General features: G+C 30.0%; 1 protein-coding gene across 1 annotated transcript; it reads left to right on the top strand.

Annotated features, from left to right (window-relative positions):
• The first annotated feature begins 5,101 nt into the window (after positions 1 to 5,101).
• LOC143192991 (gustatory receptor for sugar taste 43a-like) lies at positions 5,102 to 14,597 on the top strand. Its single transcript, XM_076398895.1, has 9 exons — positions 5,102 to 5,149; positions 6,252 to 6,429; positions 6,484 to 6,668; positions 7,394 to 7,793; positions 9,989 to 10,077; positions 10,133 to 10,303; positions 10,358 to 10,426; positions 10,480 to 10,569; positions 14,325 to 14,597. The coding sequence occupies exons 1-9, from the start codon at positions 5,102 to 5,104 to the stop codon at positions 14,388 to 14,390; spliced, it is 1,296 nt and encodes a 431-aa protein (XP_076255010.1). The 3' UTR covers positions 14,391 to 14,597.
• Positions 14,598 to 18,223: the final 3,626 nt, after the last annotated feature.

Here is an 18,223-nt window from a genome sequence, read left to right as displayed (position 1 = left end):
TTATTATATTATTACTATTCGTTACAGACTGACATAAACTTATCTCTACAATAACTTAAATCTAGGTATATATCTGGAGTATCTTAGTCTCTCTTAGTCTCTGGTGTAATAAGGTTTATGTATTAACACTGCTCTTTTTCTATTAAATGAAAACCAATTATATCTACGGATCTATTAAATGAAATTAAATTAACCACTACACTACACTACACAAGATCAAATCGTTTGATTATTTTAAGCCTGTGTCCTGACGTGGTTTGTTGTACGATGTTAACATGAGAATAGAGTCTCACTTCAAGTCGCCTTTGCCATTCTCTTGATTTCTTGAGTAACCTGTAGTATATGGTTAGACCTACAATAGGTCTCTGAACGTTGTTCTTGAAAATATATATCAACAAACTCGTATATATAACCATACTGTATTGTATGCAATCAAGCAAGTATTGTAAGTGTATAGGTCTCAATACTTTGCTTGTATAACACCAATTTTCATATATCTAAAAAATAATATATAACATATATTCATGATTTTGATATAATGGTAGTACTACAACTATATGTCAGGGTCATAAACTGTTTTCTTAAGTTCACGTCACATTATTCTAAAAACAGCAAGTACACTAGAGATATTCTATAGATAACTAGTATATTTCAAAATATATTTTTTTAAGAAAATATTAGGAATTGTTTTGTTTTAGTTTTTAATTAAATTGATAAAAGGTTTTTAAATGTGGCAAAAAATTTGTAGAACTTTTTATAATCAATATTACTTGCCAAATACTTATTATCGAAAAGGTATTAACGTTCAAAGATAAAGTACTTTTTGATGTTTAATAACATTTCAAAGACCTGTAAAACAATTATTATTTAATAAAAAAAATGTTAGTTATTTAATTCTTCTCTCCTGGATATATTTTATCATCATTTGAAGCTTTTATTTTGATCAATATTCCACGTAAGTTAATATTTGACCTCTTTACGTGACATAAAAAATTTAAAAGGTTTTTATGAGGGCTTCAAAATATCGAGAAAAACCTAAACACTATATACAAGTAGTTTTTAACCTGATTTATCAAGTATATTAAGGCATACTTAGTGATAAGGAACTAACTAATAAAATCATTTATATTTAACATGTATACATACCATTATGATCAAAATATAGTAAGATCTAAAAATTGAAAAAGTATTTCAATATTTCAACATAGTTTTTAAATTGCAACATTAAATTCTACAACACTTTGTAATTAGTGCTTAGTTGAAACATATGATATTTAAATTCCTCTGAACTTTCAATTATTTATGTGCACGTGGATGTTTTCAGTGCATGTTTACCTTCGACATAAAGTTTACAGTCTTCAAGTTTTCGAAACTACCTGTGACAACCTATATCCCTTAAGACTACTGTTTTACCACGTGCTCGACAGCCTCATATGCAGATCTACTCCTCTAAACTAAGAGTTTCCAGCAAATGACGCTTATCTAGATCAAATTCTAAAGAACTTAATTACCTACATGATGACGCTTTCTGCTGTTACAGGTAAGAAACTTATTTGTATTTCTAACAATAATTACAAGAGATGGACATTTATACCTTTATATTTATTTATTAATAAGGTATTCAGCTAGTATTTGTTTTTAAGATAGCTGCATTTATTCGCTAAATAATTACTAACAGAATGTTGACCCTTTCTTGAACCAAAATATCCACCAAAAGCTTCAGTGGTGTTGGAGATGAGCATGTACTCCTCGTTCTCCGCACTGAAACTCTGAAAACTGAAAAAAGATACCAGGTAACTTGAGATCTGAAAATGAATATTTATATTACTTATAATACTGTGTCATTTTCTTTAAGATACACTTTTAATACTTTTTTGTCTTCTTCTCTAGAGATTTTTGAACCAATATATTTAAATGTATGGTTCGGAAATTTGCCTATTTTTCACCAAATTCATATAATAATTGTAATTGTAATATCCCATCGAAAAAGTTGGTAATTCCTTCTTTGGTCATGTCTTATCAAACTAGAGGAAACCAAAATAATTTACATTTAACAATAATTATAAGTTAACGCAGTTTAATTCCAAATAATCAAGGAAGTTACCACAATGTTATTATATTGCGGGATAAATAAAAATATACCATTACCGCAATATATATTAAAATCATGAAGATTTTCAGTTAATATTTTGTACAAATTTCTATGTCAAAAAAGAAAAAAATTAAAGAAAATCTATTCGAAAATGAATGAATACCCTTAATTAATTGCCAATCCAGTATGTTGGTAACACATCAGTCAGTCCTCTGTCTTTTGACATCTGAAAACAGTCAGTAATTGCTGGAGGCTAGATCTGAACTATAGTCAATTCAAAGCTTTTTTAGTAATGCGTAATGGATATTTGTGTTTTAGTTTTAGTTCAGTTTGAACATAATTGAAATAATTGAACAAAATTGTTATCAAATATAATTTATTTTAACATTATAGCATATCTAAAAACTACAGTTAATTATACAGCCACGATAATTTATAGGTAAGACTTAAAATCTCTTATCACTATTGCTTTCAAGAATTTTTTATACATCTGAGAGCCCGTCGCTGTCCGTCAGATGTACGCTAAAATATTCAAAATATTAGTTATAATTACTACGGGTTATAAACCGGCAAACATTATTTTAGCCCTCTGATTATTTTGATAATTTAAGTCGCTACGTAATATATCATATAACTTTGTTTGCAAATGCCCAAAACAATAGATATTCAGGGTCACAAATTGATTCCGGCTCTACTAGGTTATTTAGAAAGGGAACGAGATAATGGAGGCCCCTTTTGGTTGATAAATTCTATTAGATAGACAATTATTAATAATATTAAATAATATATGTCCCTACAATTTTATTGAAAATGTTTTTAGCGGTTTGCTGCCGGGCTAAATATTACTGTGAGTACTGTGAATAACATCGCTTACAAAATGAAGAATAATACATTAGATTCATCCACGAAAACCCATCTACATACAAAGTGGGTGACGAATTTTGTAATACGAAAATATACGAAATCTATAAGAACAGTAAGTACACAAACTAATTTATCAATATAAACATAATTTAGTAAACTTATTTTAAAATTGTCTCTCTGAAAAGTATACATGAAAGAATTAGGGACATGCAGATTTTTGAATGATGTAAGACATCCTTTTATACACTCTTACAGGGCATAGGGTTTAAATAGTGCAAATATAACCCTCGGAGAGGTTTAATGGAACTTCCAGAACTTACCTTAACAAGAACTAAAATTTTAAAGGCATAAAATAAGACCAAGGAAGATAAACTATTTGAATTTGTGTATTTTTATGAAACTTGCCACTCTTGGCAAAACGGTAACAAAAAAGTGTAAGGACAACAAAAGTTGATGGAAAAAAATTAAAGTTACAATAGCATTCGATTAGGTTTTGTTGATTATTATATTGATCAATAATTAATTGCAGATATATTGCTGGTTGAAAAGGATATTCCATCAAAAACTGTTTGGATATGTGGAAGGAAACATTGTCAACCATAACACCTTGGGCTTGGATGGACTCGATTAGACATACAGAGGAAGTAATTGATAAATGGTGGAATTGTGAACATGTTTCAGACAGATTAGAAATTAACAGTTTAGTGATTGCATTGGACAATGAGTGGGAAAGTGAAAGCGACTGAAGACAACTTTCAGGATATGTGATAATACTGTGCAATGCTAGAAATTCCGGAGACAGAGTGATGAAAGTGGAAACAACTAAAGGTATGCACATAATTAATTGAATATAACTGTAGAAAATGGTACTATAGATCGTGAAAGATTTGTGCGCACAGATAGTTGGTAATTGTTCAAAATTAAACATGAGGTAACAACGTATGAGGAGAGAATGAATACTAACTGTTTTGTAGATATGATAAATGCATTAGACAGAATTCAGTGATTAATTTTATAAAGAATGGTGTACACGGATAGTGGCAGAAGAAATAAAATATACGGTGATGCCAAGATGACTTGACAAGTGAACGCACCATTGAAGGAAACAAGAACTAAACGAAAAAAGTAAATACGCTCTCGAATGATAGTAAAATGCGTTTCTCAGATATACAATTGTAAATTAGGTGCATTAGGCCTCCAGGGGGATAACACTACATACAAAAACGCGCTTAGAAACTCTATCTCATGGATGTTGTGGAAAAGAGTTAATGTAAACAAAACAAATCTACCCTATAACTTATTATAGCTGTATCTTAATTGTAGTTTTAAGTCCCTCTATAATATATGTATTAGATTTACTATAATGTTAAAATAAATTATATTTCATAATATTTTTATTCAATTATTTTATTTAGATTAGAATTTTTTTGTATATCAAGGCCAAACTGAACTAAAACTCAGAGTTAATTTGGCAACATTGCAATATCTCGACGTCACAAATATCCATGATGCATTATTAAAAAAACTTTGAATAGTCTATATATTGTGAGCACTAAAACCGATGCTGTTTTTCAATAAAACGACCGGATATCATGATAATTTGATTCATGTTATGTTAGAGTTAGATTTAATGAAGTTATTAGGGGACTTCATGTATATAATATTATTAGAAGACTTCTAGATTGTAATAAAACATTGTACATGAATTTCTATCCTTAATTTTGACTACAACGAATTTTGAATAAGATTACTCAAATAACATTAACATTTTCTACATCCTCAACAAAAGAACAATAATTTCATATTAAACATATCTTATTAATTTTAAGAAGCCATACATTAACGTGTTTACTTATTCAAAAAGATAACAAATAAAAACATAGTTTTCCTTGTAGTAATTCTGCAAAACGATGAGGGTGCTCCTATAGAAAAAACAACCCCCCTGCTTGATGGTAAATATGTTCGACGATTCTTATCAGTTAAAACATTTTTATTGTCATCGTAGACAGGTGCGTATAGACGGTTCAGAAATTTAGTGATGTAAAAACAACCCTCTTAACTCGCTACTTCTGCTCTATCTTCGTACCTTCGAAAATCACTGTCTATTAACTATAAGTGTGTGGGTTTTAAAGAGATTTTATTAACATGTTACATAATGGTTTGAAGATTCACTTTAAACCGACAACTTTATGGGTAATGTTAAATATTAAAATAGATTTTATTCAAAATAATATATAGATGTTCCAAGTTCAGTGGTGTTATTGATGCGAATACAGAAAGTTGTGCTTATATTCGGTAAATTTCATATACACAGATTACACTTCTTGTAAGAGTACTGTTATTACTATTACATTTACTTAGATATTTCTTATAATTGACATATTTAGCTATTCTATAAATTTTAATTTAATTTATTAGAAGTAAGTCTTTATTAAGAAGGTATATTATTTCATTAAAATGTATGGAAGGCACTTTGATCAGTCGCAAAAAGTTTTGGATTTAGAGATTAAAGGGACTGATCTAAAGATACGAAATGACGATGCCTGAATAAAAACATTCAAGGTTATGCAGCACCAACAGCAGCTTATTGGATGTCCGAAGTCCGGAGTTATCTCTAAACGTCGGATATAAAGTGATGATGATGACCACTATTATAACGTATCAAAAGCAAAATACTGCTGAAAGTCGTTGATTGTTTGTCGAAGTATCTATAGAAGAACATATTTCTAATAAATGCAATTATACTATAAAAGGGCTTTTATCTCAGAACTTCAAGGTTATAAACTCACAGATAGATCATAAAATTTTTGAACTGTTTACCAAGGATATACAGAACTAATAACAACGTGAGGGTTAACGTTGTCATGTCTTTTGGGCGTCCACTGCGTTCACCGTCTTCGGTGCTCATTTCACCACTCAAAACCTGCCTCAAGCCAAGTTTTTGCTTCATCTGTATTTTTTCACTTCAAAAAACAATATGTTATCAACACGCGAAATTCCTTTTAATCCATTATTTTTCACAATAACAAACATTGCTTCACTCAAAATGCTATTTAACAACTCATAATTCACAAACTAATGATTCGACAGCTGTCAAATTTATACACGCATCTTTTGAGGGTCAGAGCTAACTAAAAAACATATGGATTTAATTCTAGTAGCGCCATCTATGTGTCAGGCAGGGGACTTTTGAATTGACCTGTTATATAGTTTAGAAAGGGTTTCCTCTTGATTAGTAATTTATTGATAATCACTTTTGATACAGAGTAACTTTTGATTAAGTATTTTTACACAGAAATTAAGACAAGAAATAATGTTATCCGAAGCGCATTTTGGGATAATCCAACCGCTGGTTTATACCAGTCGGATTGCCGGCCTATGTCCAGTAACGTTCACGAAAATCGGCAACTATTATCAAGTAAAATACTCTAAAAGTTTGGTTCTCTACAGTTTCGCGATCGTTTTCATATTTGGTAAGGGATAACATCGACGTCCACTTTGAAACAATGAAGAGATTTTGTTCACAGGTGCTGGAACCATATGGGGAGTTCACTCTGACACAACTGTAGATAACTATCGAATGAGGAAGTCAAAAACCATGTTCATAGCCATGTGCGATATGGCAGTAGTGATCGTCATCGCTTTATATGGGATTATATCGATCCCATTTCGAATGAAGAAGTTTATTAGACTTCTAGACATATGGAGTGAGGTATAAATAAACATAAATTATCAAATTTTAAATATATCTTAAGTCACATCTTAAGTTATTTTGAGCAAGGCTTTTCCTTTGATAAGAAAGAAGAAAAACGAAGTATATAACTATAAGATCCCTCCAGTCTTTAGTTAGTGTCTATAATAATAATATGTATGTACCAACACTACTGTTTTTTAAACCGAGTTCGGAAAAGGATGATGGTCTATGTTCGACTGTATATACATTATTTTAATGTATATTCGCAGATTTATTCGTCAATTGTAGGCCGATTTTCAAAATTACCTTTTTATTCGAAAGTGTAAACTTCTGAGATGGTCCCATTTTAACCAAGTCAGGATCGGTTGGGGAGAAAGGCACTTACAAGGTTTTTACATATTTTTCAGATATTTCTATATAATAATTTTGCTGAGCTGATATAGCGAAAAATCGGAAGTCGTTCAATGCAAAAGCCATTCAGTTTGCTTTTACGCATTATACATAATATATAAAACCTCGTAGAAATATATAGGGGAATAGTTTTTATGGTGTGGTGGTTGGATCGTTCATCCCCAAACTGAGGTCGCCGGTTCGATTCATGTATTCATGAATTTATTAGATATCAGACACTATTCTTATTAATATGCTTTTATTTATTCAAAAATTAAATATAATAAAATATGCACAAATAAGCAAAATAGAACTGAAAGCATTAGAAAACATTTTAATTACTTCTTTTGCAGATCGATAGTATTACACCAGTAAAAAACTACAAGAAATATCGTCGTAACTCTACTCGTTTTCTATTATTTACCAATTTGGGGTTCACCGTACTATTACTCTCCGATATAAGCTACTATTGTTTCTTACAAGGGCTCGCGGAAAATCCACTGATGTATCTGAAGAACTACCTAAGCTATTACCTGTTGTACTACATCTTGCTCTTCCAAGAGATCTATTACTGGCATCTAATCTTTTACACTCACGTCAGAATAGCAAGTTTAAACAAGAACCTGATCAGCGAAAAACAAAACATCAAGTCTCTTTTCAAACGTTTGTTTGTTGTTGAAAAGAAAACGTTCAACAATAACAAGGTTAATGATAGAAATGTTGACGAAACGCCAAAGCTTGGAAAAAGCGCAGGTAATGTAATGAACGCTATAGTAAATTTAATTTTTGTGAAGCCCATATCAGGCTTTATATTTTAAAACATTTTCATTTCGTTGTCCTTTCACATCCAGTCCCTTAATCTTTTAATTGTGACGAAGAAATACCACATTATTTAAGCAATATAGCACTCTGTTTCAAATGGATTTGCCACATGAGAAATTTACTGTTAAACAAGTAAAACAAACAATCAATTACTGAGGTGATCTTCTATATGTCAGGATAGTTATATTATATAACTGAGATCATATAATAATACTTATTGCCCACGGGCAGATTGTTGACGTTCTAGGAGATTAATAAAAAAAATAAACAACATAAGAATCCACCATCTCAACAAGTAAAGTTTAGAGACAGATATGAATTTTATTCAAACAAACTTTTTAGCAAACTAACATAATTCAATAAATCCGAAAAAGTTTGGCATTACCAACACTTTATTAAGAAAATTAACTATACTAAACCTTTCCATCTGATCGAGCGCCTTTACATAACAGATTCCTAGTCACATCTCATTCATAGCTTTTTTCAACGGTATCTAAACTAAGGGTGTCGACCACCGAGAAAAATATCGACATATCGTCTTCAATATTTTTAAAAAGTTATCAATATATCAGAGGTAACAAAATATCGATAATTTTTTACAATATATATTTATATCTCCAATAAACCCTTACAAATGAGCACTAAAATACACTACCCCTTTAAAATTAACTAACATTTTAAAAGGTTTATTAAATATAATTAAATGGTTTTTGATAATGTTTAAGAAACATATTTAATTTTTTTTAATATCTAAAAATATCGACTAACAAAAATATCGATATATCGCTTTCAATATTTTTAAAAGGTTATCAATATATCAGAGGTAACAAAATATCGATACTTTTTTACAATATATATTTATATTTCCAATAAGCCCTTACAAATAAGTACTAAAATATACTACACCTTTAAAATTAAGTACGATTTTAAAAGGTTTATTAAATATAATTAAATGGATTTTGATAATGTTTAAGAAACATATTCAATTTTTTTTAATATCTAAAAATATCGACTAACAAAAATATCGATATATAGTTTTCAATATTTTTAAATGTTATCAATATATCAGAGGTAACAAAATATCGATACTTTTTTACAATATATATTTATATTTCCAATAAGCCCTTACAAATAAGTACTAAAATGTACTACACATTTAAAGTTAAGTACTATTTTAAAAGGTTTATTAAATATAATTAAATGGATTTTGATAATGTTTAAGAAACATATTCAATTTTTTTTTAATATCTAAAAATATCGACTAACAAAAATATCGATATATAGTTTTCAATATTTTTAAAAGGTTATCAATATATCAGAGGTAACAAAATATCGATATTTTTTTACAATATATATTTATATTTCCAATAAGCCCTTACAAATAAGTACTAAAATGTACTACACCTTTAAAGTTAAGTACGATTTTAAAAGGTTTATTAAATATAATTAAATGGATTTTGATAATGTTTAAGAAACATATTTAATTTTTTTTTAATATCTAAAAATATCGACTAACAAAAATATCGATATATAGTTTTCAATATTTTTAAAAGGTTATCAATATATCAGAGGTAACAAAATATCGATACTTTTTTACAATATATATTTATATTTCCAATAAGCCCTTACAAATAAGTACTAAAATGTACTACACCTTTAAAGTTAAGTACGATTTTAAAAGGTTTATTAAATATAATTAAATGGATTTTGATAATGTTTAAGAAACATATTTAATTTTTTTTTAATATCTAAAAATATTGACTAACAAAAATATCGATATATAGTTTTCAATATTTTTAAAAGGTTATCAATATATCAGAGGTAACAAAATATCGATATTTTTTTACAATATATATTTATATCTCCAATAAGCCCTTACAAATAAGTACTAAAATACACTATACTTTTAAAGTTAAGTAACATTTTCAATGGTTTATTAAATATAATTAAATGGTTTTTGATAATGTTTAAGAAACATATTTAATATCTAAAAATATGGACTAACAAAAATATCGATATATCGGCACATCAGTAAAAAAAATATCGGCCAAAATATCGACATTTTTTCGGCATCCTTAATCTAACGCACCTGGATTACTTGATGATGTTTCGGTAATATATTTCAGCTAACAGAATGATAGAATTATTGAAAGTTTACGGAAAAATCAAGGATTCCGTGGAAATAATCAATTCCTCAGCTTCAAACGGAGTTTTGGTAAATTTTCAACATCATTTTAACATGTTCAAGACTGATATTAAGTATATTTCAGTTGCTGATCCTGAGTTGTTTACTTCACCTGGTTGTAACGCCGTACTTTTTGTTGCTGGAGATCTTCAAGGGAAAATTTTCGTTCTTCGGGACTCTGCAGGTACTCTGGGTATTGGGACACATCGGCAGGTTGTTGATTTTGGTGGAGCCCTGTCAAAATTGCCTAGATGAGGTAACGTTTCCTTATTATTCATTCAAAATATGATTATATTAATGTTTAATACAGTACAAGATAACGAGTAGCTTGATATCAGAGATGGCGTTGTTAGAATTCGACAAGGAAACTAAGAAACTGGTCAGTATCGCTTGGTGAAATATCACCGAGTTTATTTTCTATACCGTTTGCAGTTGAAACATTTTGCATCCCAATTCTTCTATGCTGAGATAAGCTTCCATGCATGCGGGTTTTTTGCCATCAATAGAAATCTCTTAACATCAGTAAGTATTTATTTCATCATTTTAAGGTTGTTAGAGTACCAATGAAAAATGAGTTGAATTAGAAATATAATTAGAGATAGAATCAGTAGTTGAAAGTTTGGACTGACAATATAATTTGATGTTTGGATTATGACCTAAGTCAGTATCTACCTTTCATATCATATTTACCTTGCATATCCATAGAGTAATAGAGAGAAAACTCAATAGAGGTCTCTGGCGAAATATTATGCTTTGCACAGCATTCAACAAGTAACTTGATTGGCCTATTTAAATATGCATTATAGGCACCTGCAAAAAGCATTTTTCTGTGAAGACGTTTGATTGGTTCTTTGATATAGTTTGCCACGCAGGTGCGGTACGTGACAGACCTGACGTCACGTTTAATTAACTAATAAGATTTAAATAAAAAACATATTAATGTAATATTATACATATAATATTATATAAATATTATATATATAAAATCATAAACAAAGAACTTTGAAGCAAATCAGAATCGGTTCTTCAGTCTTTTCCCTTTTCCATATTTGTTTAGTGCCATTAATTTAATCTATTCTATCATCTAGATCTCTCAGAGTTATCTATCTAGTGAAAGCAAACTTTGTGTATTTCCCTGTTAAAATTCTGTTTACCCAAAAGTATACAGCGCACCTTATTATTTGTAATATTTTATCTGGTAAATCATTATGTAGGTACAATTAAAATTTACATGTTTAAAAATTACGTTTTAAATTTACATCTTTTAATTATATTTGACAAAAATATGTTATATTATCGACGTGGCAATATCGCGTGATAAAATAAAAGAGGTAGCTCAGAGACCTATTAACAGTATAAACAATTTTTTGGGACATAAGATATTGCCTTGACTGGTTTACTCATATACTAGCGACCCGCCCCGGCTTCGCACGGGTGCAATGCTGATACTAAATTAAATACACTACAGAAAAAATATGAACGTTGTATATAAAAACATAGCGGCCCGCTCCGACTTTGCACGAGCATAAAATATATATGCCTATGTCACTCAATGAAAACATGATTAAAATCGATCCAGTATTTTTGGTTCATTCATTACTGCCCTTGGCCTGCACGCATTAAATTTGGAGTAAAACAATTCCTCTTCCCCTATACTTACTATGAAGATTTCCTGCTATCTTTGGAATATCTAAATTCATACAATTTTTATTACATTACACATTTTTAAACGCAAATTTTAAATTTGTAATATCTCCGAAAATATTTGTTTAATTTACATGCTGTAAGGAACCATATTGATCTATATTAATTGCACACTGTATTTAAGGTACTTAATTCGATAAGGATTAATGCCGTATTGCTTAAAATAGCTTCGTAAATAAGCCATTTTCTCACGTAAAAAGTAAACAATAAAAATGGTTAATGTGGGTTATCCCTAAAAGATAAACATATACCATCGCGGACTTTTTTGTAGACCTTTTTATGGTGTACAATACTGTAGTACATTAATTTGATCTAACTCGTAGGGTTAGGCAGCGTTTTTGCTAATTGCTAAATAAGCCTAAAAAATAGGTTAATTTACGACATCACGTTAGAAACCTCTAAAATTAGCAATGTTGCCTTAGTATATTATGCATGTATTATACATACGAACCTTCCTCTTGAATCACTCTATCTATTGAAAAAAACCGCATCAAAATCCGTTGCGTAGTTTTAAAGATTTAAGCGCACATAGGGATATAGGGACAGAAAAGGCGACTTTGTTTTATACTATGTAGTGATGAATATCTGCAATTGAAGATATAGAGTCATTCGCTGTTAGTATAGAATGTAAATTATAAGAGCCGTCATATTCATCCTCTTCACAATTTCCTAAAGGCGAATGAGATGAAAAAATTATGTGATGCCAAATGATAGTATATTCTTCAATCCATGAGCTCTAATAGATCCAAAAAAATCCAAACTATCTTGATTAAACAGCCTTAACCCAATATATTTATTCGGATAATCAAACTTTGAATTAATGAATAAAGAAGCTGCGTAGATTAATATCCTTAGTATTATTTCACAGACTAAAGGTAATAATCTTAAAGAGATTGGACCTCAATAAGACTGAAAAGATAGGACCCAGGATATAAAACCAAATGTCACACAGATCCAAAAGGTTAAAATTAACTATATTAACAAGTATGAGCGAAGAAAGCAAGTATGAAGAAATTATTTCAATACAGCTATGCGAAGGAACCCACCAGTTAAAAATGTTGAGGAACTAGGGAAAAAAATTGGATCGAGCCTTAGGTGGCTTATTGGGAATTGAAAGAAATAATAGCAGAAATAATGCTGGTGTTCTATTACTATTCTATTAAATTACAATAACTTACCTGCATAACCAATTTTCAATTTCCAAGAAATTAAATATAAACATGAAATATAACAAGAATCGGTCACTAACAAGACAGATACCTCTAATGTCACGTAATATTGAAATATAGCATTACTGACAGTTATATACTGGCAGCTAAAAGTACAGTTAGTTACTTATGCGGGCGGGTCATAATACTAATAAATAATAGTATCGATAAATAAATATACTGACAAGTATTTTTTTGTATTTTAAAGTCTCCTTTTTACCTAAGACGGTTTATCTGGCCTTGACCTATTGTTTAACGTGGGCTCCAAATCATGATCCTCGACATTAAGCCTACCGACTGGCGGGTGACCAAGAGAAATCATCCCAGAAGATATCCGGTCTTACCCAGCCTGGTTACCGGCGTGACTGGGATCATTTTCCTTGTCGGATTTTACACTCTTGCCTAGTAAAATCACAAATATTAAACAACCACAAACATAAATTTACGACCATGTCACAGCGGGATTCGAAACATATGAAATACGATACGGAAAACTGGAATACTCTGTAAACAAACTCACCATTTGATGAAACTCAAGGAAAGAAACTAAATAACAAAATGGTATTGGTTTGTATTATTGAGCATCGCGTCTTCTGAAATGAGCTGTTATGAATTACTAACATCTCTTGGACATGTTAAGATATCACATCTAGCAAGTACAACCCTCGAAGATACATCAATAGTGTTGCCATTCAGGGTAATTATCTCTATCGCTATGTATCCGCAAAAGCATCCGCATAGTATTCCATTAAAAAGAAACAAACCCGCCTAGTTCCTTTATATTATCGTTTAATTGTATTTTAAGATATAAACCACCCGAACTAAAAAGGTCTAAAATATAGAATTACTAGATAGATAATTCGAACGATTAATGATCTCCTTGGGTGGTATACGTCTTTATCTGTATTTTAAGAAAAGAATATCGAGAAAATGTAAACAAACAAATCTTGGTTTTACACTAATAGCCTAGGGATATTATTTAATTAAATAATAAGAAATAAATAATTTTAAAAGAACAGTACAGTTGAACAGAATGCTTTAATACAAACAAACATTTGTTAAAACAAAGTATTTTCTTTCTATCAAGAACGTAATTGCAGAATATTTAGGAAGTAAGTGACTGTTTATGCTGATGTAGATGATTGATTATCAATGTTTTGGTAATCAATTTCATTGATTTTCACATATGGCTTTGCCATCTACGTTTTAAAATTTACATTATCGCAACACATCTCTGTCAAAATATAACACACATGATAAAACGTTTATTTTTATAAATTATGCTGGCGCCAAAACATCGTAGTAACACATTATACACGGCACCCGATTAGTCGAGCCAATGATGTCATTGATAACATGTTATAGGTGTGCGGTGCTGTTACTACGTACCTAGTAATTCTATTCCAATTCAACGGAAATGGCGGAAACTGACGAGAGATCAACCTCTATCTGGACCATTCCCGTATCTCGCAACGATCCCACGTGAGAGATGCCTCAGTTCGGTTCTGGGAATGAAGGCAAAGCGAGATATTTGGTTTACGGACATGCTGAAATGTAGGTTGAGTCATACGGGTCGATCGATCAATTTTTATATAACCAAATCGTTGAATACACATTGTAAAACGTATAAAAACAAATATAACGGCAATAAATTTGGATAAATACGTTTCTTTACTGCCCCCATCCCAAAAAGATCACGTACAGTCTACTCAAAGTTGTTTTAGTAATGCATCATAGATATTTGTGACGTCGAAACATTACAATGTTGCCGCATCAACTCTGAGTTTTAGTTCAATTTGGCTTTAACATACAAGAAAATTCTAATCTAAATAAAATAATTCAATAAAAATGTTATCAAATATGATTTATTTTAACATTATAGTACATCTAATACATATATTACAGAAGGACTTAAAACTACAATTAAGAACACAGGTACAATAGTTTGCGGGTTAGATTTGTTTTGTTTACATTAAACTCTTTCCACACCACCCATGAGATAGAGTTTCTAGGTACATTTTTTTATATAGTGGTATAAACTGAAGGCCCAATCTATCTAATTAACAATTGTATATCTGAGAAACGTATTTTACTTTCATTCGAGAGCATATTTACCTTTTTACTTTTAGTTCTGATTACCTTCGATGGTGTGATTACTTGTCAAGTCATCTTGGTATCACTGTATATTTTATTTCTTCTGGTACTATCTGTGTACACCATTCTTCATAAATCTAATCACTGAATTCTGTCTAAATTTACCATATCTACAAAACAGTTAATATTCATTCCCTCCTCATACTTTCTAACCTAGCTCATGTTTAATATTCAATTCATGAATATATTAATTAATTTTGTGCATATCGTTAGTTGTTTCCGCTCTCATCACTCTATCTAAAGATTTTCTAGTATTGCACGGCATTATCACATATCCCGAAAGTTCCCTTCAGTCACTGTCACTTTCCCACTCACTGTCCAATTCAATCACTAAACTGTTAATTTGTAATCTGTCTAAAACATATTCACAATTCCACCATTTATCAATTACTTCCTCTGTGTGTCTTATCGAGTTCATTAAAACCGAAGGTGTTATGGTTAACAATGCTGCCTTCCACATATCCAAACAGTTTTTGATGGAATCCTTCTCGACCATATATCTGCAATTAAATATTAATAAATATAATCACCAAAAAACCTATTCGAATGCTATTGTAACTTTTACCATTTTCCATCAATTTTTGTTGTCTTTACACTTTTTTATTACTGTTATGCCAAGAGTTCCACAATGAACATTTTTGAAATATTCAAGTTTCATCAAGATACACAAATTCAAATAGTTTATCTTCCTTGGTCTATTTCATTCAATTTTTATTTAAATTTGTCAAATTGGATTCAATTCTATACCACATTCAATATATTTTAGCCATAGTTGACCCTGCGAAAGTAAGAGTATAGATAAGTATAACTCGGTGTCCTTTATTTGAGCATATCTCATCAAAATCACAGCTCGATGATCATATAGCATTACAATTGAACAAGAACTATTGAAGTTTGCTTCGCTTGAAATGTTTTAAGAATGGGGGTTCCTATTTTGGTAAAAATATTACAGCATGCACTAAACTGCATCGTTCATTTTATTGAATGAATTGAGATAGGGGTTTCCATGCTATTTTTGCATATGGAAAAGATTAAATGAATAAAATGAAATAATGAAGGTATTTTTTAATGCATTTCATGATATATTATTGAGTAATTTTAAAGATAAAGGGATACTTGTGTTTTTATATGTTGATAAAAGCATTATATTTGTTGCTTTACATGTTATTGTTTTATTTCCTTTTTTTCCTTTCAAAATTAAATATGTTTATAAAAGTTCCATTCGAACCTTCGGATTCCATCTTGAAATAACGTCTACAAATTACTCATAAATATAATCCCTGATGTTGAACACGAGCGGGGTGCCAGCAGTGCCAACTAGAACCCGATAACGAATAGCTGGCAACCCAGAGACATTTATCTGGAATGTCATTGAAGGGTATTTCCATCGATTCAGTAAACGACCATCGTTTGGTTTAGACGTGCCACCATCGTCTGCCCAAGCCTCGTCTCCAGGTAACACCGCTGCCAGCCTTTTTTTTTCATTTGTATTTTTAAATTTTTATATTACTTCAATAAATAACGGTCACATAATGTGAACACCACTCTTTCATTTCGTTTTACCTCCATTCAACGAGCCATCTAATTTACCCTAAAATATTTTTCATTTAATACACAGTAACACTATCTGTTGTAAATCCTTTAAAATTAACTTATAAGTTGCATATAATTTGACCAATTTAACACAGAAACATTGTTCGACTGTAGGCTAGTTGAAATAGTTTTCCGAATAAAAAAAATTTATAAAAAGTTATATTTTTTCAAGAAACCAGTTGGTTAACAATCGAAAAACCCAATTAATTATTCAACTTATCATGAAGAATTTAAAACCATATTTTTTATATTTCATCAAACAATTTATAAAATAAAAATCGATCGAAAGTATGAAAATAAACGCATATTTTAAATATATTGATGCGGTTTCATTAGATATAATATTTTAGTCCTTTCTTCTTGTCCAAAGATGACAAATGCCAAAAAAAACAGAATTAATAAAAAAAACAAGTTGCTTACACAGTAAAAATAATGCGCACAGTATTTCTAATAACTAATTAATTAAATTAACTATGCCTATGTGCCTAAAGACATGGTACAAGCCCTTAAGTTTTTAGCTGAGTAAAAGTTATTTGCAACAACATTTGATTAAATTCTTTAATTCAAATAAATTTAGAGATTGAACTGATTGTTAACTGATAAAGTCAAAAATAAACCTAACTTTAGTTAGCAGGAAGTGTGTCAAAAGTAAAAGATGGTAAGTTTAATATTGAGGGGATATTCTGGATTAAAAGCCAAAATTTTACTTGTATTTACTTAACAGATATTGCAAGATATCTTAAGAGATAGAGTTTAAATGATATAAAAAATGACCAAAATTAAATTAAGCCTGCAAGGACTAAAAATGGTATGCCATGTTTGCAACCCTTGTGGAGAGAAGATTTAAACGAAAATTCGCAAAAGGGCGAATCAGCGGTCCATATATGAGTTTTGTGCTAGTTTTTTCAACCAAGCGAACTGCTTTAGCTCTTTTAGAAACAAGTGAATCTCGTTAAAGATGTAGCTGCAACCCTGTTCACGATACGAATCTTGAAATATCCTCTTCAGTAGGGATGCAGAAAAAATATCGATATACGGGTATTTTCTGAGAAAAAATTCGATATTTTTGGCCGATATATCGATATTATTTTAGCCGATATTTCTCCAAAATAAATTAAATAATTTTTTAACCTTTAAAATTGGTACTTAATTTTTTAAAAAGTATATTTTTAGGCTAATATTTAACCTAAAAATATCGATATATTTTTGATAATTGTTGCAAAAATATATATCGATATATCGATATTTTTTTGTTGGCCACACCCGTATTCTTGAGTACAAATTAAAATGAAATTGGGGTAAAAGTTTGCAAGTAAAACATACGCTGTTTCGTATAAAATAAACAAAAATGAGTAAAAATAAGTAGAAATAATGTGGTAAGAGGTTCTTTTACATGAGAAATGCTGCTTACAAAGCATAAATATAAAAGTTTTCTTTTGTATCCTTTTGCCAATGTAAGAACAAATTCACTCTGATAAAATTAAGTTTCAAAATTAACATTTATCTTTACATAAAAT

This window comes from Rhynchophorus ferrugineus, unplaced genomic scaffold, assembly GCF_030347505.1.
Source record: "Rhynchophorus ferrugineus isolate W39M unplaced genomic scaffold, kcgeb_rfMv2 rfM3, whole genome shotgun sequence".
Lineage (NCBI taxonomy): Eukaryota > Metazoa > Arthropoda > Insecta > Coleoptera > Curculionidae > Rhynchophorus > Rhynchophorus ferrugineus.
The sequence above is the reverse complement of the archived record's forward strand: the minus strand, read 5'-3'. Positions and strand labels throughout refer to the sequence as shown.